At 53.1% G+C, this 23246-nt stretch overlaps 2 protein-coding genes across 11 annotated transcripts in view; one reads left to right on the plus strand and one right to left on the minus strand.

Annotated features, from left to right (window-relative positions):
- The window catches only part of LUC7L2 (LUC7 like 2, pre-mRNA splicing factor), a 59042-nt gene extending 48459 nt beyond the window's left edge, over positions 1–10583 (plus strand). For all 10 annotated transcript variants that reach the window (XM_055124164.1, XM_004608225.2, XM_055124168.1 and 7 more), the window contains 5 exons: positions 436–612; positions 2096–2187; positions 3409–3438; positions 5362–5553; positions 9334–10583. In XM_055124164.1, coding sequence (XP_054980139.1) covers positions 436–612; positions 2096–2187; positions 3409–3438; positions 5362–5553; positions 9334–9511 — 669 coding nt within the window. In that variant the 3' untranslated portion in view covers positions 9512–10583. The remainder of the gene's footprint in view (positions 1–435; positions 613–2095; positions 2188–3408; positions 3439–5361; positions 5554–9333) is intronic.
- Positions 10584–14689: 4106 nt separating this feature from the next.
- On the minus strand, positions 14690–20945 carry KLRG2 (killer cell lectin like receptor G2). The gene is made up of 5 exons (XM_055129449.1): positions 20081–20945; positions 17142–17243; positions 16506–16651; positions 15987–16090; positions 14690–15694 (listed from the first exon to the last, which is right to left on the minus strand). The coding sequence occupies exons 1-5, from the start codon at positions 20943–20945 to the stop codon at positions 15574–15576; spliced, it is 1338 nt and encodes a 445-aa protein (XP_054985424.1). The 3' UTR covers positions 14690–15573.
- Between the last annotated feature and the right edge of the window lie 2301 nt (positions 20946–23246).

Raw genomic sequence — 23246 nt, forward strand, 5'->3', positions numbered from 1 at the left:
TAAAACCCAAATGAGTAAGAACAAACACTCCCTTCCCTCCCCTACAACAAAGCAGTATTCTTGAGCCCAGTGGGACAGCTGACTGGGCGGGACACTCGCAGTGTTTGGTGTCCTCGAGCACTGCCCAGAGAGCAGAGCACTGAGGGCTGCCCCGGGGTACTGCTGGGTGTGACTCAGAACCAGAACTTTGCTGGCAGGAAGCAGTGACACAGTGGCAGACACCTGACAGAGATGACAGGAAGCGGGCGGAGCACACTGGGCAGGCTGCAGGAGGTTGTGCTTCATGTCACGGTAGAGTTGTGAGGGCGTTTGAGAGGGTTCCCACGCAGTGAAGGCGCCATGAGGCTGGACGTGACAAAAAAGCATGCTGTTGTGTATCGTGTGTAAGTGAGCTGATGAGGTGTGTATTAACTGCTACGTCTCACTTCTCTGCAGGAAGTCTATCGGAATTCTATGCCAGCATCCAGTTTCCAGCAGCAGAAACTTCGAGTGTGTGAGGTTTGCTCCGCCTATTTAGGGCTCCATGATAATGACCGGCGGCTGGCGGACCATTTTGGGGGTAAACTGCACCTGGGATTCATTGAAATCAGAGAGAAGCTTGAAGAATTAAAGGTACATTGGTAAATTAGTACCTCTTAATCCTGTTGTAGGCATTCATTCTTTTGGCGCGTGTGTGTGTGTGTGTGTGTGTGTGTGTGTGTGTGTGTGTGTGTGTGTGTGTGTGTGTGTGTGTGTACAGATGCACAAATAGAAATTTGATATGGCTTTTGTTTTACTTTTTTTCTGTTAATATGGAGATTCATTTAATGGATGATGTTTGAGAAACTTTTAAAATATCTATACTTGGCATTTTATGTTGAATGATATTAGATGTTTGCAAGCTAGGTTTTATGCTAATTTGTTGTTGTGTTTTGAGGCGACACCCTGCAGTGTTCAGGGCTTTCTTTCTCCTGTCTCTGTGCTCAGGAATCCCATCTGGTGTGTAATCACTCTAGCACCTAGAAACCAGATTCCTTTTTTGTAGTAATCACTGTGAGACCCAAAGTTACAAAGTTGTTGATGATTGAGCTTCACTCAGAATACAGAGTGCAGTGTTCAGAACACTGATCCCTTCTCTAGTGTCCACTTCCTCCAGCAGTGTCCTCAGTTTCCGGCCCACTGCAGCCTGCCTCGGTGGCAGACACTTTCTTTTTTCCTGCTGGGCACTGTGGTTTGCAGTGCCATCACTGAAGGGATTTTGTGTAAAACTTAATCTTTACCTCCTTTTGGCACCCAGTCCTTGTCCGGGTGATCATTTCCAACTGTCGTTGTCAGAATGCTCCCTTCTCTCTTCTAACTGCCCTCCTCCCATTCTGGCAAGCTTCCTGCTAAGGAGTAGGTGGCCAGACTCAGGAAACCAGACTTTTAAGCCTGACCATTATACCAGGCATCACTTCAAATTGAATTGTTACTATTCAGTTTGATGAATAATAATGTTACACACTGGGATGGAAGCCAGAGTGAAGTTTTGAGTGATGTTTCTTGAAGAATGAACTCATTGGGGGGCTGGAGAAGTAGCACAGCGGGTAGGGAATTTGCCTTGCATGCGGCCGACCCAGGTTCGATTCCCAGCATCCCATAGGGTCCCCTGAGCACCACCAGGGGTAATTTCTGAGTGCAGAGCCAGGAGTAACCCCTGTCCATCGCTGGGTGTGACCCAAAAAGCAAAAAAAAAAAAAATGAACTCGTTGGGGCTGGAGGTAGGGTACTTGCCTTGTATGCAACTGACCCGGATTCAATTCCCAGCATCCCATATGGTTCCCCGAGCACCACCAGGTAGGAGCGATTCCTGAGTATATGAGCCAGGAGTAACCCGTGTGCATCGCCGGGTATGACCCAAAAAGAAAAAAACAATGAACTCATTACCTAGAAGGCCTCATGGGGCTGGAGTCCAGGCTGTGCATGTGGCAGACAACCTGCTTGGGATTTATTGAAATCAGAGAGATTTGTGTGTACTCCTCGAGCCCAGCACCTCCAGGTGTAGCCCCAGACAGAAAAGAATAACCTGTTCCATTATGATCCTCATATATTGTCTGTTCTGTCATTGTATTTTAAGAGAGTTGTAGCTGAGAAGCAGGAGAAGAGAAACCAGGAACGCCTGAAGCGAAGAGAAGAAAGGGAAAGGGAAGAAAGGGAGAAGCTGCGGAGGTGAGCATCGAAGGCCTGAGGATCCAGGTCCGAGAGAAAAGATATTAGCTGGGCCTGGGGAATGGAACCTGCTTACAGAGACTGTCATGTTGGTGTGAGATGGCACCGTGGGTAGGGCACTTTGCACGGGCTAACGGGTTTAATCCCCAACATCCCATGTGGTCCTCTGGGCATTGCTGGGTGTGGCCAAAAGACATATAAAAATACTGTCATGCTAGGGCTAACAAAGATCGTTTGATGAAGTAGATGTAAATTTCAGAGCATTCATTGTGACCTGCACCCACAGCTTCTTTTACAGTCTCTGTGTCCCAAGAGATCTGTGTCGTATGGCACATTCTTCATTGCGTTTCCCACCTCGGGACTTCATGCTCTCTCAGACAGGCCTCAACTAGGGAAATCCCAGTGTACTTCATGACTAGGTCATTTTAGCTTCCTCCACCATTGAGCGTGTTATGCTCGGTCCAATTTTGATGTTTAACCCTACTTCATTTGTGGATCTTCTCTTCCTATTGAAACAGCTTCATGCGGATAGCGTTTATTCAGGAGCAGTGCTCCTAGCAGTGCTCAGGAGTGTGCAAGGCAAGTCCCGCACTAGCGCTTTAGGCTTTGTCACATTAAGTTTCTGTGAAAACATTAACCGTACTGTAGTATCTGAGACAATATCAATGGCAATATTGAGCACTGAGCACTGCTGGGTGTGATCCAAAAACAAAAGAGAAAAAGAAAAGTGTGTCATGATTACATTCCTCATATTTGTAGAATATGGTACTTGCCGGGCAAGATACTACAGCAAGTAGGGGACGTGCCTTGCACACAGCTGGCCTGGTTTGATCCCTGGCACCAGGATGATCCCCACGCACTGGTAGGCGTGATCTGAGTGCAGAACTGGAGTTAGTCCTGAGCCCGTCAGGAGTGGCCCAAACTCCCACACTCCCCAAGTAAGGCTAATGGTGTTTATGAGGATCAGATTTCTAGTAGGCCAGGAAGATGACAATGCAGTGGGTGGCTAGATTCCTGGTCTCGAGTTTGCTCCCTGAGCACTGCAGGAATAATTCCTTAGTATGGAGCCAAGCGGAGCCCCTGAGCATTGCCACGTGTGGCCAAAAGCCAAAATTCTCTCACTCTAAAAATCAAAATCTGGAAGAGTGTAATCTTATCAGCACATCAAACCTTTCCTCTTATTTATATTACTTTGCTGAAATAAGATTTTCTGTCTTTCAGGTCTCGATCACATAGCAAGAATCCCAAAAGGTAAGTGTTCTGTAGAATAAGTATAAACAGTCTGCTTTTCAGAGGTGTTCTCTTTATAAATTAAGAGTTTTTAAGTGAATAAGCAGATTCAGAACTCGCATTTTTTGTGTAGTTTGAGCTTAATACATTGTCATTTGGTCAGGGTATTTCAAGAGCAGTAGTTGATTTCCTCAGAATAAAAGCAAACTCTAATGTCCTGGATCTAAGGAGAAACTAAAGTGTTTCAGTTTTTATTTTTTTATTTTTTTATTTTATTTTTAAAGAAACTCTGGAAGAGTTAATAGGTCACAGGATTTCATATTTTATTTTTGGGCCACATCTGGTGATGCTTATGGAACCAGTGGGATGTTGGGGATCATACCTGGGTCTGCCCTGTGCAGAACAAGCCCCCTCCCCTCTGTACTGTCTCTCCGGCCCCAGGATCTCTTTTCCTTTTCTTTTTTTTTTTCTTTCAGTAAAATTGTTTGATGGAGTTCAGACAGTAGGCAACAAATCAGTTTTTTATATACACACACACACACACACACATACATATGCACATACACACATATATTATATGTATGCCTCTCGGAGAGCACGGCAAGCTACCGAGAGTATCCCGCCTGCATGGGCAGAGCCTGGCAAGGTACCCGTGGCGTATTCGATAAGTCTCATTCCCCTGATCCTGAAAGAGCCTCCAATCCTTGGGAAAGATGAGTAAAGAGAGACTGTAAAATCTTAGGGCTGGGAGGAATAGAGATGTTACTGGTGCCTGCTCGAGTAAATCAACGAACAACGGGGTGACAGTGACAAATCAGCTTGGAGGCCAGAGAGAGTTCAGTCGTCTAGAACGCATGCTTTGCTCACAGGAGGTGTGGGTTTCATCCCCAGCTCCACGTACTGACCCCTGAGCTCTGCCAGGTGAGGGCTGTCCATGCAGAACGCTCACACACCACTGCTGGGCTACAGCCCTACCAGATTGTTCCTCTCTCGCCCACTCCCTCAGCCCCACACCCACTGTGTATATATTTGTTTCTAAAAGTGCGTGTGAACCTGGACTGGTGGGGATGAGGCACTGCCTTGCATGAGGCTGAACCATGTTTCCCCGAGTCGACCAGGAGTGGGCCCTGAGTGCAGAGTTGGCAGTAAGTCCTGAGCACCGCTCTGTGTGGCCCAAAACCAGAACAAACAATAGTAAAGTATGCAGAATGTTTTTAATGGTTGCCTAAAATTTGAAAGCATTCATATAACCCCCTAGCATGTAATAGAGATATGTGCCTGAGTGTATGATACAGATTTTTTAAGGGGAGTATACTCTAAAATATACTGGGTCCTAAAAATATATACACTGGGCTGAGCCCAGTGTGGCAGTTGGGAGTGCTCCCAGCAGTGATTGGGGGCTATGCAGTGTTGGCACTGAGCCAGGCGCTCTCTGCACACGCAAAGCTCCTTGTGTACAACCCCCAACTCTTTTGAGCTGTCTTTGCAGCTTTATAAGTACCTGTATTTATAACAATATTTATAAATAGCGTCTTTATATAATTAAGTACATGAGAGAGAGAGAGAGAGATAGTGTTTCTGGTGTAAGTTGCACAATACTGATTGACCTAGAAAGACTAGTGTTAATTTTATTTTGATATTGTAGTATATGGTTATTAAATTTTCTGTAATTTTAGTCTAGTTTAGCTGACTCAGTTAGACTTGGCGTTAACTACGGCTCCCGAGCAATTGTGCGTGTCCCGAGAAAGGGTTTTCTGGGGCAGGAGCCAGAGTACAGCAGCTAGGATGCTTGCCTTGCACAGGGCCGACCTGGGTGTGAATCCCGGCGCCCCATCTGGTTCTGTAGCCCCAGCAGGAGCGAGCCCTGGTTCCTGGCGGGTGTGGCCTTGGTGGGTGAGGAACGGAGTCCTGACTGAGTTCCCATCTCTGCCTGGGTCTGTGTAGGTCCAGGTCCAGAGAGCACCGCCGACATCGTTCCCGCTCCATGTCCCGAGAACGGAAGAGGAGAACGCGGTCCAAGTCTCGAGAGAAACGCCATCGCCACAGGTCCCGCTCCAGCAGCCGCAGCCGCAGCCGCAGCCACCAGAGAAGCGGGCACAGCTCTCGAGACAGGAGCAGAGAGCGATCCCGGAGGAGGTACTGAGCTGTCCGTGACGGGACACGGAACTCCCTTTACCGTGTAGTCGGATACTGTTGGCTGAAACGTGCATCTGGTAATATGTACACATTTGTGTGTGGGTGTATAACATTTGTTTTCCTATGTGGGTAGCTTAGAAAGAATATATTTACAAGCCCAGAATAAGAATTGGGAACCAAAATGTGCAGGGCTATTGTTTTTCACTGCGTAGTGTGTCTTGGGAAAAAGTACTTCATGGGCAAATAATTTTCAGCACCAATATTTGGAGTTTTTTTTCAGTATGTATTGGCCAATTAGGGGCTCTGAGAAGTCCTCATTAAAAGAATTGTTTAACTTTGTTCGACTTATTGTTTTCCAAGCTTTGATCTGATGCTCCTTTCTCAGCACAGGCTCGTTCTGTACCTTTGGTTCATGGCGGTTGTGTGTGTTAGCAGGCGGGGCAGGCCTGGAAACTCGGCCCTGAGCGAAAGAAGTGTTGGCCTGGTGAGGCGGGGGTAGGCCCGAGTCCTCCGCTGCCAAGGACTGGGATGTGGGGGAGCTTAGCCTTGCGATTCTCACAGATCAAGCTCCAAAATTTCTCAGGTCACGTGATGGCCCAGTAGCCAGGTAATTTCTATAGAACGTGCTTCAAATTTTCTTTTTTTTGACAACTATCTCTAACATACAGATGATGAAACATTTTTTTGAGTGCCTAGACCCACTAGTCTTAAATTTTCTATGAATTACTCCACATACAGCCCATGATAGCAACCACAGAAAGCTGTGAAAAAACTTTATATGTATATTTTTTGATCCCCAATTTAGCCATTTTCTAAGACCACTCACAAGCGGAGTAGGTTAATAGGCTCTCGGCATATTTTTTAATTTATTATATTCTTGCCCAGTTCAAGCCATTTTTTGTTGTCGTTGTCCACCCCCAGCTTTATTGAGGCATAGTTGAAAAATAAAATTGTAAGATGTTTAAAGTGTACATTGTGATGATTTCACATGGACGTTGTGAAAGAATTCCTACCCTCAGTTAACAAATCACCCTTTTTTCTTTATTAGAACACTTAAATTTTACTCTTAATGAAATTGTATTCTTTCTACTATAATAGCCCAATTAAAAAAAGTTACTTTATTTACATCGTGACATCTTTTACAATAATCAAACTTAGATCACACTTTATAAAGTGTGAAAATGTATATAATAAATATAGGTGTTTAGATGGGGAAACACCAGAATAATGAAAAATGGTTTCTGGTACTAGATGAATTTGAATTAAAGTCAGTGTATATTTGAAGGGATCAACTCTGGTAGCAAAAAGATCTGTCGAATGGCAAGTCTCCTAGGGACCGACGGCGGGTGAGGAGAGGGGTGTGAGGGGCGGATTGGCCCGGGCCGCTTGGCCTCCCATGGGTGCAGCAGGTGCTCAGGAAATAGGCACCGAGAGAATCCTCCCGCGTGGGCACTCGGGAGAGTCCTCTTGCTGGTTGGTTCCAGACATTTTCTTTGTCGCTCCCCACCCATCGTGGTTCACATTTTCTCTGAGCTCTTCATGGTTTTGAGGGGCAGGAGTAGAAGGGCAGGGCTGGAGACTTTCCTTATCCCTGTCCTTCCCAGTGTATGGGCTGGTGTCGCGCTGTCCCCTGATCTCCGAGGCCCCCGGCCCCGGTCTACAGCATCTTCATAAAGAGGATTATTTTTGTAAATCAAAAAGGTTTGGTTTGCTTAAGAGGACGCCCTCTACTAAAACTCAGATTATTCCTCCTTAAGCAACATTCAGTATTTGAAACAAAAATTAGCAGAGTTTGCTGTTAAAAGTCTGTGTCAGTACACATAATCTCAAGCTCTTTGCTTACATGCTGAGTTTAAATTTTAAGGGGAAAGCTCTTAGTTAAAACTCACTTTTCCAGGGGGCTGGAGCAATAGCACAGTGGGTAGGGTATTTTTGCTTGCACGCGGCCGACCCGGGTTCAATTCCCAGCATCCCATATGGTCCTCTGAGCAGAGCCAGGAGTAACTCCTGTGCATCGCCAGGTGTGACCTAAAAAATGCAAAAAAAAAAAAAAAAAACCCTCACTTTTCCAGGTGACCAGGGTTCGGGTGGAGTGGAAGCCCTGGGTATGACCCCTGCACAGGAAAAAATGAAACAATGAAATGGTCTGCCCTAGTTGAAGTGTTTGTTTTAGGTATAAGTCTTTTCTTTCCATGACTTTCTCTTCGCCATTGTCCTTGGTCAATGAGCATCATTTGTGTTTTTCTACTGCTTGCTCTGTTCAGATACATGTCATCAGACTTCAGTGCCAACTCCATGCATTCTGTGGTTTTAGCCAAGTACTTTCGTTATTCTGTGTATTTTCTCCTCTGCTCAGAGCACCCACTTTGAGAATCATCGATAATCCGAGTCAGATAGTGAACAGACAGGTCGTGTATGGATTATAGTCAAACCTTAGTCAGGTCTTCTCTTAGCTGTTTCCCTAATTCCTGCCAACCACTAGACATGCGTCTGGATCCGTGTGACCAAGTGCACCATGGGATTGTTTTTCCCCACGTTTTTGAGAAATGATAGAACAAGTACATCGGATAGGGCACTTGCCTTACAGCCGACCCAGGTTCACTCCTGGTGCCCCAGATGGATCCCCAAGCACAATCTGGAGTGACCTTGGAGCCACAGAGTCAGGCGCAAACCCTGAGCACTGCTGGTTGTGACCACCCCCAAAATAATAAAAGTTGACACCCAGAAAATTAACAATGTCAGCCATTTTTTTTTTGTTTAATTCTCTTAAATTATATTTCTGTACCTGAGTCCAGTCGTGTTTTTCTATCAGAAGTTGGGTGTTAATTCAGATTAGTGGTCGGCAATGCCTCAGGCCATCCCCCAAATCTGAACACGATTTACATGAGGTTCATGAAAGTTCTGCAGACCTGTAAAGAACCGAATTGGTACGATTCATACATGCTATGGCCTTGTCCTGGGTGTTGAAAGTGTAGGAGACGCTGTTCCTGCTGACCCATCCCTTGACATCCTTTGTTTTTTCTTTCGCTTGAATCTCTGGTCAGTTCTGTCACTTGAACCTTTCTCGTGGAAGTCAGGAAAAGAAGGGTGATATTAAGGAATATTACGGTAATCAAGATTATCCTGTGATCATCTGTCTGTATTTCTTTTTCCCCCTGTTAAATGAACTCAGGAAGAGTCTAGCTGAGTTTTCCAATAAATGGTCATTGAAAGCCATATCAGTACAGCAGTTCTCTTACCTAAGGCGAGTGTTGGCGGCACTTGCCCGAGGGCGGGATTTGCTCGGGGCCTTCTTGCGTGGCCAGGAGCTGTGGGTGAAATTGTTACAGGGTTGATGGAAAAGAAGAGAAGAATGTACCATAGAGATTGTATGTGACCTGCAGCACAGAAAATATTTTAGTGTCTGTCCATTGGTTTTTAACCAATTTGGAACCCACATCATATATTTTTTTAATATTTGGTGATACCTTCTCACTTTTTAAAGGCGTTGTCTAGATATTATTTTTGTATTAAATACACGTGCTATGAATTGGGAAAGCTTTAAAATTGCTGAGACACGAGGCTGCCCTGTGGGGCAGCGTTTCAGCGGCCGCGTATGGCCACCCTGTGGCCCGCCTGCGTCTCCCTGATTCGAGGCCTAACTCCTGTCGGCAAGCTGCCTCTCCCGTCCTTGGATGTGTCTGTCTATCTTCGCTACCAGTACCTTAATATTTATCCAGTTCTTTCTTTTGGGTTTTGGGTTTCCCAACACATTTTGCTCCTCAAATTAATATTTTTCAGATCCTCAAAAGAAAGATTCAGAGACCAAGACTTAGCATCACGTGACAGAGACAGGCGTTCCAGAGCCAGATCACCTCGGGACCGAGATCGGAAAGATCAGAAGCGGTCCTATGAGAGCGCTAATGGCAGAGCAGAAGACAGGCGGAGCTCAGAAGAGCGCGAAGCGGGGGAGATATGATTAGCTGTGTGTCTGCCTCGTCCTTAAGCTCCTGAGGGGGTCACACTCTTGTTCAGTCCCAGACACCGAGCCAGCTAGGGTAGCCGAGCAGTGTCCCGCTGCTTCTGACCCAAACCCTCAGACAACAGCCCTAGTCCTGGTGACCCTGTCAGACAGCCTGAGGGGGCAGTTTTCTCCACACGGACACCGAGTCTTTAGTCTCTTTACTAGTAGGAGTGATAGTGAACAAATTGTGTGACTTGCTTTGGGGACTTTGGAACACCTGTAAAAAGCTGTCTTCCTTACTAGTTCTACACAGCTGCAGCTTCGGGAATTTTTCTTCTTGATTCTTCTTCCTCTGACTTCTGTATCCCTAAGACTTCACCTCTCTCATTAGTAAGAGACAGGGGCAGGGAAGCAATAGACTTTTCTGTTTTAAGGTTCTATACCCATTAATTATTAGCTGGTTGCAGTTCAGAGCATTTATACTGGAATGTGTACTGGAGAAATTTCAAGTATTGGGAGTTGTTTTTTTTTTTTTTTTTTTTCTGTTTGTTTAAAGGTGCCTATTTAGATTTGGGAGCTCAAGAGCTGTTACATTACATACTTTGCTTTTTTAATTGAAATTTTGAAATCAAACATGTCTTGATCCTTCTGTTCTTTTGAATTGCTACATTCAGGATGTTTTGAAAGGGGTGGGGGCGGGGACTCTTTCATAAGCACTTCTCATTTCTGTGTGTGTATGGAAAATAAAAGCTACAACCTTACTGTAAAATAATAATAATAAAATGAAAGAAACAATCAGTGCCCCATCATTAAGCTCTGGCCTGTCCAGTAAGCTGTGGGTAGGGTCAGCGGCGGCCACTCCTCCCTGTGGTCTACACGAGTGCCTTACTATGTGCAAGGCACAGGAAGAGAGCGCCGAGGAACGTTCTGGAAGAAACTGCTGCCCGAGGCCTGCTGCCACTCTGGGCCCCACTGACAGAGCCTGGCCTGCAGGAGAGGGGGTGGGTTTCATTTGTTGTTGTTTTGTTGCTACTTTGTTTTTTTCTCCTCATCCAGTAAACTGAAATAAAAACACAGTACAAACACCCCGGAGACTAATGATTTCTGTGTTGAAGACTTGGTACCACTGTGGAAGACAGACAGGCGTTACTGTAATTCTAGAGAATTTGAGAAAAATACATTAAGTTACAAAAGTGTTATGATTAAGAATTTTTCCGAGGGCAGGAGAGAGAGGACAGGGGTTAAGGCATTTCCCCGAGTACCGCGGAGTATGGCCCGATTATGAATATGAAACCCCATCTCAGGAACTCTCTTTGCCCCTCTGGGTGACCGTCACTGCTGCAGGAAAGTGCGGGCGGGGAGAGAAAGGAACGGCCTTGCCGGCCAGTTTCTCAACGTCTCCAACGGTGGCCCCAGCCCATTGTTTCCTTCCTGTGGCTCCGGGCCCCCACCCTAGTCCTACTGGTTGGCCCCTTGGAATATCCTGGGGACCCACAGGGGTCCACATGGCTTCTGGTTGAGAAAGGCCCTTCTAAATATCGTTCGGCTGAAGGGTTAAAGGGACACTTGCTGCCAGCCTGCCTCCCTAGCTGGGTCGGTGTGTCTGGCCTGAGCTGCAGAAGCAGCGTGTCCAGCTGTTGGAGAGCGCACAGGTTAAAGCACTCGCCTTGAGAGCCACTTGCACCCCTGGTACGCATACGGTCTCCCAAACACCAGGAAGTGAGCACAGAGCCAGGAGTATCACCCGGGTGACCCAGACCCCCCCTTCCCAGAATGAAACAGCCTTGTTACCTCCTCACTTCGCTCCTCGTGTTCTGATGAGCGTTGGTGTTTGGCCCAATGAGAGCAGAGAGACTTGAAAGGTGACACTGAAGATGTTCCTGGCACTCTCAGATGTGACTTCTTGGGTTAGCGATGTGTCGAGTTAGACACCAAACTCCAGAATGTGTTTGGAAAGCGTTGTCAGCATCGCACGTATCATTGGAATCTATTTTGTTCTCTGCCTGATTGCGTCAGTCTCCAATTAGCTTCGGTAGATGTGTAGGCGGTTCAGTTAAGGAACAGCCTGAGGAGATTCCTGTTCTTTCCCTCCCAGGATCTGCACAGCCCTTGAATAATGTGTGGCCCCACCACGAAACCCTTTCCAGGGAGAGGGGGCCTTTGTATTGGGTGCCACCGAGCCCAGTTCAGTCCCAGACGCTGCATGGTCCCTCACCCGTCTCCAATGCAGCACTGGACATTGAGCAGTTCCCTCATCAGATAAAAACTTGAAATTGTTTTACAGCAGTTCTGTTCCTTACATACTTTTACGGTGCTGTTGGCTTGGGAATTATATTGAATTGGCTTTATGTACAAATTTGGGTACTTGGTTATTTGGTGCCAATAAGTTTAGTCACATGTTTGCAAAAAAAATCTTCATCGGCAGACATCATGCTAAGTGTTCCAGTAAGACCACCTTTTCATCTGCCATCATACACCAAGCGCCCTCCCTCTCCCCCCAAAATATATATACATACATATATATACATATGTATATATATACATATATACATATCTTTGCTGACTCTTCAACTCACATAAATTGAAACAGAACCCGTTCGTTCTGTGGTGCCGTGGGTTACTCCCTGGCCTTGGATATGAGGCAGTTTGCAAGTCACTAAGCCCAGCCCAGCCCTCCATTTTTTTTCAAATCTTTGCAGGGGGGGGCGGTCAGGGAGGTACACCCATACACCCAGCAGTGCTCAGGGCTTACTCCTGTCTCTGTGCTCAAGGATCCTTCTGGGTGGACTTGGAGACCCTATGGAATGCCCAGGATCAAAGCCAGGCTGGCCGTATGCAGGTAGGAACTCTGCACCCATCAGCCGTCTTTCTCAACGTTGACTTGACCATCTCCCACACACTTGAAAAATTGGAGTTTACTTTTACTTTTTCCAGGTTCCCACCCACTCACCACCCACCCCCCGCAAATGGGCCAGAGTTCAGTGGGTAAGACTCTTGGCCTAGGGGCTGGAGCAATAGCACAGCAGGTAGGGCATTTGCCTTGCACGTGGCCGACCCAGGTTCGATTCCCAGCATCCCATATGGTCCCCTGAGCACTGCCAGGAGTAATTCCTGAGTGCAGAGCCAGGAGTAACCCCTGTGCATCACCGGGTGTTACCCAAAAAAGCAAAAGAAAAAAAAAGACTCTTGGCCTGACCCAAAAACAAGTCAAGCCCCCCAGTAAAACCAAGTGCCATGTTGAAAGTATTTGGGGACTGGGGAGCTAACTCACCCGACTGCAAGCAGAGACCCAGATTGGTACTCTGAGCACTACTGCACGTGACCCCCAAACCAGGGGCTAAAAAGGATTTTTACAAACTGTTCCAGGGTACCTTTCAGTATTAGCCCTTTGAACTAGAGCCAAGAGTTAACATTGAAGCACTTCCATTGTTGGGTGTGGTGACTCGTTCTGCACTTCAAACCTCTGTAAAAGTTGGTTGACAAGGTGGTCTGACTCAGACGATGGAGCCGCCCCAGGGAAGCTCTCCCCACTGTCACCGGCGTCATTGCTTGGAACTGAGTGACCAGGGTCCTGGGCCAGCCTCGTGCATGGCCAGGCTGCACCTGCTGGCCGCGCTCTGGCCTCTGAAGTCTCTTTGGTCTCCAAAGAGCGAGGTGGTTTATTTTCTTCCCTGAGAAACCCTTGGTATCAGCCTTTTCCTTACACGTATTGTGTCCCAATTTGACTTGTGTTCCTTTTTGGGGACCAGCTAGAATGGGCAGAGTAATGACATCCCACATCTGTGCCTCCTGGGCTTCTCCTGGCTGGGGGGAGGCCATCAGGAGGTTGGCAGGTCTGGCCCTGCCTTAAGCTGGGAGTCACAGCGCCCGTCTGTGGCGGGCCCCCAAAATGGTACAGGGGGTCAGGCACTTGCCTGGCATGTGGCTGATCCCAGCTTGATTCATGCCCCTAGAGATGCTCTCTGAGCACTGCCAAGTGTGGCCCCAAAACCACAGGGCTGGAGGGTACAGCAGGTGGGGCACTTGCCTTGCCCGCCGCCAACCCAGGTTCCATCCCCAGCACACCTTGTGGTCCCACGTAGTGACCCTTACCTTCCTCGCAGTCAGTGAGGGCGGGTTGGAGCCCCTGGCTCAGAGCCAGGTTTGCCTCAGGCACCAGAAACAGATTTGGGGAGGCCACACTCTGGTGCTCAGGGCTTATCTCTAGCTCTACACTCAGAGTTCCTTCAGGCATTGCTCACGGCCCCATAAGGGATGTCGGTCGAACCCAGTGGGGCCCCCACCCCATTGTGCTATCACTTGCCCAAAGACCGTGTTTTAAACCAGTCTGGAGCCAGGGGGGGTCGCTCAAATGTCTGAAGAGCATGTGGGAGCCTGAGGTGAAATCCCCGACCTTGCGTGGTCCTGGCGTGCCAAGCACAGCCATTGTGCATCTGTGCCAGGCTTGCCTTCGGGCTGCACTCAGAGCGTGTTCAGGGCGTGCTCAGGGGGACCATATAGGGTGCTGGGGCCCTAACCCTGGTAGCTTATGTGCAAGGCAAATGCCCTCCACGCTGTATTAGTGCTCCAGTCCAAACTGTCTTAGCCCTCACATCATGATCCCCTGCGCATGGCCGGGGTGACCTCTGACCACCAGCCACCACCACCACCTCTCGACACGTAGACTTGGGGCTGGAGCAATAGCACAGTGGGCAGGGCGTCTTGCGGCCGACCAGGGTTCGGTTCCCAGCATCCCATAGGGTTCCTCAAGCAGAGCCAGGAGTAACGGCTGAGCATTGCCTGGAGTGACCCAAAAAGGAAAAAGAAAATGATACGTAGGTTTCGGGTTCTGCCCCTCAGCGGAGACCAAGTGGCAAGTTGGAACCAACTCAAAAGGGGGTGCCTCGCCTCCCCGTTCAATAGGCTTCCCCCACAGAAACCACTTCCAGCCCGTTTCTGATGCTCAGCCCGAGTTGAGCAGGCCGGAGTGGCCGGGCAAGTGTGTTTACAGGGCACCGGGAGCCACCACTGAGGTGAACCCACAACCGTCGGCACGGACCAGGGCTGCACACTGGGTGCCCACCCTTCCCAGCCCGTTTCACTGATGGCTTTGCAGAGGCTCCGAGGACGGAAAGGGGCTTGGGGGCATCAGGATGGGGCTAGAGGATTGGAAGCCAGTCCAGACCACAAATGACCACAGCTGCCACCTTTGCTCAGACCTCCTTTATTGAGGGTGACAGATGCCCCGGGTCTGCGCGGAAGCTGCATCCAGACGAAGCCAGAGCGAGGCTGGCGTGGCCCGGGCCTCCCGCCAGTGTCCACTCTGGTCCCGGACCGCCTTGGAGCTTCGGGGCCATACCCAAACCATGCGTGCTGGAATCAAGCCTGGCCCCCCGGCCTGGGGCTCAGCCTCTGAGCCCCCCTCAACCCAGACTACAGATTTCTTCAGTTTCCCTGCAGTTCTCGTCCTGTAGGTGTTTGGGGGTGCAGGCGGTGTCAGGGGTCAAGCCAGGGTCAGCTGCCTGCAAGGCTGGTGCTTTCAACCCCCGACTCCATTTCTCCACCCCAGCATCTTAGAGGGGGATTTTCATGCCAGGATGAACGTGGCGGTCGAGCGAGCATCCCCAGTACTACACCAAAAGGAAACGGACACCGAGACCCCCCTTAGCTCCATCAGCCCTCTGTCCCTCTCTCAGGCCCTTTGAAGAGGCCAGCGGTCCCCGTGACTCGGGGCGTCCAGCCCAGCCTGCCTGAGGGCACGGCTGGTCCCCCCATTCCCGAGGGCCATGCAGCAGAATCCACAGGCCCTGCCTGGCCCCCCTTTGTGCTGCCCCCCACCCCGCACTGCACACGGAGCCTTCCAGTCAAGCCAGTCCCCAGCCTCCCCAGGCGCGTGGGGGCAGGTGCTCTGTGCCTCCTCATCCTGCCGACACCCAGAGCCTGGAACGCAGCAGTCACCCCGGGCAACTGCTGCTGCTTCTGGGAGATGCCCCCAGCACCCCAGAAGGTGAAGGAGCAAGCTCCCTGCCAGAGAGTGGGGCGCTGCACGGGGGGGGGGCCTTTCCACGGCCAGGTGTCTGGCTCCTGGGGTGCCCCTGTCACTTGGTGCCTCTGACGCAGACCCAGGCTCGGGGCGAGCCACAGTCCAGGGCCACGAGCCTCCCGGCCCGCAGGCCCCCGCACTGGAGATGCAGCTGGGCCTCGTCTTCCGCGGGGAGTCTGGAGGAGAAGGGGGGGGCTCAGGATGACGGGGGGGGGGGCAGTCCCCAGGGGAGGGGGGACTGAGCCGCACCCTGAGCTGTAGCAGGCACTGGCCCTCCCCGACCCGGTGAGAAGTGGGGGGTGACGGGTGTAAAGGAAAGGCAGACCCCAGGGTCCCCAGCTGTGGAGGAGGGAGGCGGAACCCGGAAACCACGAGGGGCCCGGAGCAGCGAGCAAGAAGGCAGCCCCCCTCCCCGGCGCTGGGGGCTAGACGGACGGAGGGAGCCCTGCCCGGACCCGTGCTACTCACAGTTGGGGTGGCAGAGGGTCGCCATCGAGCCAGTGCCAGCCCTGGGGGCCTCGCCGGGCCCCCACCCAGGAATCCACAGTCACCGGAAACCTTGTCAGCAGGTCCTGAGGGGAGAAGCAGGACACAGGCTGTGGGCACTGGCTCCGCTGATCCCGACTCTCCCCGACCACCCGGCTGGGTCTGGGCCGGACATCAGGGTGGGGACCAGAAACGGGGGGTTGCCAGGCCGGGGAGGGCATGGAGGGCGGGAGCATGGGCTCCGCGGGGCCCAGAACGCATCGCCACCACACACGCCCCTAAGCACCTGTGTCCCCCAAAACTACAATTGTAAGGGGCAGGTGAAGCGATAGTACAATGGGCTTGTCTTGCATGCGGCCGACCCGGGTTCAATCCCCAGCATCCCATACAGTCCCCCAAGCACTGCCAGGAGTGATTCCCGAGTGCAGAGCCAGGAGTACTTCTCTGGGCCCTGGCAGCTTTTTGAGGGACACTCCCTCCCTCCCCCCCCCCACTACTCACCTGGGTGTGGCTTAGCAGGGGCAGGCTGGCATGGTGGGCAACGCAGAAGGCCTGGCTGGCCTCCCAGGCCTGCGGCTCGGCTGAGAGGTAGATGCAGAGCTCCTCGGACCACATCCAGCCCTGAGGGCACCCGCGGCACCGCGCCCCTGCAAGCACAGACCCAGAAGGGAGGGGTGGGACAGCGCTGCAGGGCCCTGCACTGCCACCAGAGGGCGCCAAAGGTTGAGCGTGTGCAGGCGGTGAGGGGGTGTCTAATCTCAGCACCCACTGTCCCCACAACCCATGAGACAGAATGACAGGGTGCAACAAAAATGGGGGCTGCGGGGTGCCGCGGGGTGTCGCGAGGTGTTTCGGGTTCCCACCCAGCAGTGCTCAGGGGCTACTCCCAGCAGGGTGCTCAGCAGGCAGCTGGAGCCAGGGAGCAAACCCGGGTGGACCGCAGGCCAGGTCCCTGAACCCTGGGACCATAGCTCTGACCCTCACATGCAAATCTGGAGGTGCAAATCGGAAGCCTTGGGGCCCCACACGCTCGCCCCGGAGGGCAGAGGGGCGCTTGCAGAGCGGCTGTCCCCACCCGGGATGGCTTCTGCTGCAGGGTGTGGGCAGGGCAGGGTAGGGGACGGCCGGGACACATACCTGCTCTGGAGGCCAAGGCGACGATGGACACAGCCGACACCGCCAGGAGCACGGCCATGACCACCAAGGCCCACTGCAGAGACTTCAGGTACATGGGCAGCCCTGGGGGACAGGTCAGCAAGGTCATCAGCACGGGGACACCCCCAAAGCCCGAGCCCCACCCTCTGCAACCATTAGTGAGCGTCAGCCACTCTCCACACAAGGCCCCGGCCATTTGGTCCACCGCTCCAGGTGGCGCCGGCTTGAAGGAGAACACGTGTGGGCAGGAGGCAGTTGCAAGGCTACAGCAGGGCTGGGAGTCACACGGTTCCAGACGTGACCCCAAAATATCAACCCCCCCACACCGAAAGAGCCAGTTGCTTCAAGACGGGAAAAGGGTAACAATAAATCTTAGGGATTTTACCAGATTTCCATCAACTGAAAAACGGGTCAATAAACATCCATCTGTCCGGGGCTGGAGTGATAGCACAGCGGGTAGGGCGTTTGCCTTGCACGCGGCCGACCCGGGTTCAAATCCCAGCATCCCATATGGTCCCCCGAGCACCGCCAGGGGTGATTCCTGAGTGCATGAGCCAGGAGTGACCCCTGTGCATTGCTGGGTGTGACCGAAAAAGCAAAAAAACAAACAAAAAAACACATCATCTGTCCACTGTGAGGGTTGCCACTGAGTGTAGCAGCCGCTGCCACGGCCACCTCTGCCAGTCAGAAAAGCCCGACACAGCAGGCTCGGCCCCGAGCCACGTCCAGAGACAGAGCCCGGATTCATGGCTCACTAGGCTGGTGGCTGAGCCACTAGGGGGAGTTGCTAAAATGCCAAAAATGTTCTTTTTTGGTTATTGCTTGGGAGCCACACCTGGCAGTGCTCAGGGCTTACTCCCGGCTCAGTGCTCAGACATCACCTCTGGCAGGGACCATATGGGGTGCTGGGGATTGAACCCCGGTCAGTTGCATGCAAGGCCCTACCCACTGCACTATCGCTCCAGCCTCAGAACAGGCCTTCTCTGGGGAGGCGAATATGCCCAAACTGATCCCCTAACTGTAAGCACACAAAACCCTAAGGATTTCTATTTTTCAGTGGGAAAATCATTGCACTGGGGCGGGCGAGAGCTTGAAGGGCCGAGTGCAGCTCTGCAGACGGGCCGGTCAGCTTGGGCCCTGGCACCTCCAGGAGCAGCCCCAGAGAACAGAGCTGGGATTAGGACTGAAACCCAGACGGCTGCCGGGTGTGGCCCCCAAACAAAACAAATGCGTCACGCGCTTGAGATAGCCCCAGAGCAGGCATGCAGGCTTTGGCTCCGGGTTGGGTCCTTGGCGTGGCCTGGTTCCCTGAGCACGTCCAGAGTGGCCCTGAGAATGACCGGGTGTGGCTCCGAAAGAAGGTGAGAGGGATGGTTTAAATGCTTGCAACAAGAGGGCTATGGAAATGAAGAGTCTTGAAATAATAGCGCTCAAAAGCCGGGAGAAGAACGCGGTCAGCTGGCAAACCTATTGTAGCTGAACTAAATTCAGCTCAGACCTTTGAGAAAGGGGAGGCTCCAACGGAGCAGGTTAAGTCTCACACCCTTTCCCTGGGGCGCTGACCAGGGGGAAGCCCCGCCCGCCCTTCCCCTGGCCTTGGTCACAGCAGTCACAAATGCATTCTTCTGGAAAACCAGAGCATCCCGCGACTCAAGCCTCCTCCCAGTCTCACCTCCAGCCCCTCCGGCTCTCCCTCAAACCCCCCAGTTCCGCAGGAGTTTTCCTTCCCGCCACAGGAGCGGGGAGGGACACACAGTCAAGTCCCCGGGGCCGGCCCCTCCTCCTCGCTTCCCTTCCGGCGCTACTCTCCGGCCCACACCCTGTTCCCTTCTCAATCTTGGCTGGCCACCAAGGGTGCCGCCCTTGGCGCGCGCATCCATCCCAGTTTATCTTCTCCATTGGCATCCCATCGGCTGCTTTCTCCTCAGATCCCACGGCCAGGATTTGTAGAGCTTAAAGTCAACTCGATTTGGGGGAACATGCACTTCGGAGGAAGCGCCCCTCCCGCCCCCCTTCAGATTTCCAAGAAACGCAGTGCAAGTGAAAGGAGTCATCTGCTGCTTCTGGGCTAGTGGCGACTTGTCACAGCACCATCAGTCACACTTATTCTGTTTCCTGCAGAAGCCCCACGTGCTCTCCGCAAGCCTGCAAAGGCCCTGAGCCACCCAGCGTGAACCCCACCGTGCCAAAGCATCCCTGGCAGGAGGCCCTCAGACCCGGGGCCCACCTCACTGGCAGGCTGTTCCCCAGGCTCCCTCCTCCTCACCTTTCCAGGCTTAGCTCCAGGAAACTTTCCCATGCCCCGAAGTTCACCAACCACTCCCTCCGGCTTCCTAGTCCGGGATTGCTTACAGCTTTTCTCCTTCCTTGCAACCCTCCTCTGGCAATGCCCTCCCCCAAACACACACACACACACACACACACACACACACACACACACACACACAGCACAGGTTGGTCTCTAGCTTCAAGAAAGCAGCTACTATATGATGGAGCATTTAGGACCCAAAGTTTCTCAGCAAGTGAAAGGAAGTGGGGAGGGTTGCCAGAGGTGGGCCCAGGGGCCAAACCCACGGGCTCACGTGGGCAGTCACGCCCATCCCGGACCCCTCTTTTCTTCCACCTGTTCTCAAACTGCCCCTCACGGAGAGGGAAACTCGAGAAAATTCTTGGGTTTGGGATGCGAGAACGGTGACTTCATTTTTTTGAAGTTACATCGCAATCTGAATTGCCACTTAGTGAACGAACACGTTACCGACTGCAAACCGGGGAGGCCAGTTGGGGGGTATGGGCATCGGGCCGGCTGGCTGGGACCCCAAGGTCTTCTGCTGCCCAAGCTGCGGGGGGGAGGGAGGGCGTGGATTGGGGGTGCGCGCGGCTTCTCCCGACGGCGCGGGCTCGGGGCCCGCGAGCGCACGTACCTATGAGCTTTATGGCCCTGGGCAGCTTCAGGTCGTCGGTCTCGGCGCGCAGCGGCAGGTGCGAATCGTCCTTCTCCAGCCCCAGCTCCTTGCAGCGGCAGCGCCACGCGGGCGAGTCCGTGCGGCCCGCGGCGGGGCTGGCCCAGCCGTCCGCGTCGTCGCCGCGCTCCGCCCGGCCCGCGATCGGCGAGAACCCGCGGCCCCACGTGCCGCCCGGGGACGCGGTGGGGGACAGCAGCGGGGACGCGGGGCAGCTGCGGCGGGAGAAGCCGGGCGACTCGGGCACCGGCACGGTGAGGAAGCGCCGGGAGGGCGCGGGCGAGGGCGCCAGGCTGCCCCCCGCGGCGCCCACCGGCGTCACGCGCACGTCCACCTGCAGCTCCACGGGCGCCCAGGGCCCGGCTCCCGGCTCGGCCGCCGGCGCCTCGCCGTCCCGGGACAGCTCGGCCGCGCCGGGGCCCGGCGCGTCGGGCCCGGGGCCTCCCAGGCGGCGGAAGGCGCCGTAGCCCAGGCTGGGCAGCCGCAGCGGCGCGGGCCGCGGCGAGGGCAGCTTCTTCCCGCCCGCGCCCGCCGCGTCCTGCACGGCCCGGGCCGGCCTCGGGCTCCCCTCGGGCGGCTGCTCCTCCGCGCGGCCCTGCGGCGGCCCCGGCGCCGGGCCCGCCGAGGGTTCCATGGGCAGCTCGGCCCCGGCCGCTTCCCCCGAGACCGCCGGCCCCGGCTCCATCCCGCACTCGTCGAAGCGCACCTGGACGCAGGTAAAGCCGCCGCTGGGCTTCCCGCCTTGGGATTGGTCCAACTCCCGGCCTCGCAACCGCGATTGGTCCAGTCGGGTCGCTTTCAAGTTTTCAAGCCACGCCCCCACCATGGGATTGGCTGTGGCTCGTGTTCTCGGCTCCCCCATTGGCCACGCCCGAAGCCCGCCCTCCCCGCTTTCTCTAGCCTTTAGGAGGTGAAAGGGGGTCCCGGCGAGAAAGTTCCCGGCCGCTGCAATCCCGAGGGCTGCAGGCGGGAACGTCAGGGGGAGCCCAGAGCCCGGCCGGACGCTTCCCTGTCCCTGGGCCTGGCTCCAGGCATTTCCCCTTCCGGCGCTCTGCCGCGGCGCCGCCCTGCAGAAAAAGGTTTGTTCAGATCTCTTGAGATTCTGAGAACTCAAAAAATCAACCAATCAATCAGAAAGCGAAGGCAGAGTAGCCGGAGAAGGAAGCCAAACCCGAAGAGGGTCCCCCTCACCCCATGACAAGTCCCAGGAGTATCTGCGGTCGTGGGTTCCCAGCACCCCATAAGGTCCCCCTAGACTGCCCGGAGTGATCCCTGAGCACCGCAGGGTATGTCCCCTCCCCATCCCTAAAACAAAGGGAGTAGTGTGTATGGGGGGTGGGGGGGAGGAATCCTTCCTCTTCTGTGTGCTGGTTCCCAATCCTGGCCAGCCAGTGATCTAAGTACTATTTTATTTTATTTTTATTTTTTGGAGTGAAGTCCCACTGGGTTGTGCTCAGGGTTTACTCCTGGCTCTGTGCTCAGGAATCACGCTTGCCGGAGCTCAGGGGACCCTATGTGATGCCGGGGATCCAACACTGGTCGACCCCCTTCACTCTTCCTCCAGCCCCCTCCTCTATTTTTATTTGCCAAATCTAACCACTGTACCCTGGATGCTTCTGTTGGAGTGGTTTCAGCAGCAGCATTTGAGAAAGACCAAGGGCTTGAACTTCAGAGGGAAGAGAAAAGGGAGGAGGACAGAGGGGCAGGTGGGGGTGGGGGGCGGTGCATGAAACTATTCCCTTCTGGGTGGGGTTGCAGGCAGGTGGGGTTGCAGGCAGCCCCCTGAAGACAAGTAACAAAAAGTCCAGCAGAAAGGAGGTGTATGTGAAAGCATTTTGGTTAATGTTGCGAAAGCAGGCCGTTTAATATGGGCCTGTCTACATTCACGGGGAGGAATGGCGGGCGGGACACACCTATGATGCTCAGGGACCACTCCTGGCTCAGTGTTCGAGGGACCCTGTGGTCCTGGGGGTAGAGCCTGGGTCTCTCACATGTGCTCAGCCTGTTGAGCTGCGTTTTTAGCCTAATTTCACATGTTTTGGAGTATTAGTGATTCCTCTGAACCTGGACTGGGTTAAAAACAGAACAAGCAGGCACCAATAGGCAGGATGCTTGCTTTGCACACAACTGGCCAGGGTTGGATGCTTGTCTTCCTGGCATCCCATACGGTCCCCTGAGCACCACCAGGAGTCATTCCTGAGCACAGTGCCAGGGGGAACCCCTGAGCACTGCTGGGTGGGTAGCCCAAAAACCGAGAGAAAAAAAAAAACATCAAAGTACAAGATGTTTCAAGCGGAGCCAAGTCCTGGCTTACCAGCGCATGCATTGGTCAGCGGGCATGCATTGGTCAGCGGGCATGCATTGGTCAGTGGGCATACATTGGTCAGTGGGCATGCATTGGTCATGGGCATGCATTGGTCATGGGCATGCATTGGTCAGCAGGACGCGGCACAGACCCTGAGAGTGGCCTGTCTGGCTCAGTTTAGAGGGAACTTTTTTTTTTTTCCTTTTTGGGTCACACCCAGCGATGCTCAGGGATTACTCCTGGCTTTGCACTCAGGAATTGCTCCTGGCAGTGCTTGGGGGACCATATGGGATGCCGGGGATCGAACCCGGGTCGGCCGCATGCAAGGCAAACGCCCTACCCGCTGTGCTATCGCTCCGGCCCCTAGAGGGAACCTTTTATCTTTCCTAGGTGCCCACAAGATGCCATTTGGGCGAGGTCTGCTTATGTTTTGTTTTTTTCTTTTTTTCTTTATGGGTCACACCCAGTGATGCACAAGGGTCACTCCTGGCTTTGCACTCAGGAATCACTCCTGGCGGTGCTCAGGGGACCAAATGGGATGCTGGGAATGGAACCCTGGTCAGCCAGGTGACAGGCAAATGCCCTGCTCTGCTGTGCTATTGCTCCAACACCCCCTCCCCCGCCCCGCTTTTGTTTTTACAGACCAGAGATCCTAGGAATGGGGAGGGAGTGATTGTGGTCGGGAACTTCAAGAGCTTGAACAGAGCTGGGTGGGGGTGCTGGGTGCCCCTGGCGGCAGATTGACTTTTCCCCCACAAGGGCCCAGCCAAACAGACCTGGGATTTTTCCACAGGAGTGAAGTCGAGCTATTTCATTTTTCTT

This window comes from Sorex araneus, chromosome 1 (assembly GCF_027595985.1).
Source record: "Sorex araneus isolate mSorAra2 chromosome 1, mSorAra2.pri, whole genome shotgun sequence".
Taxonomy (NCBI): domain Eukaryota; kingdom Metazoa; phylum Chordata; class Mammalia; order Eulipotyphla; family Soricidae; genus Sorex; species Sorex araneus.

Excerpts from the sequence above, each read along its gene's own strand:
- KLRG2 (XM_055129449.1), bottom strand. The coding sequence starts at position 20,945 with ATGGTGGGGGCGTGGCTTGAAAACTTGAAAGCGACCCGACTGGACCAA. Across the intron at positions 17,244-20,080 it reads CAGGGCCATAAAGCTCATAG|GGCTGCCCATGTACCTGAAG; the intron begins GTACGTGCGCTC and ends CCTGTCCCCCAG. Across the intron at positions 16,652-17,141 it reads CGCCTTGGCCTCCAGAGCAG|GGGCGCGGTGCCGCGGGTGC; the intron begins GTATGTGTCCCG and ends CTGTGCTTGCAG.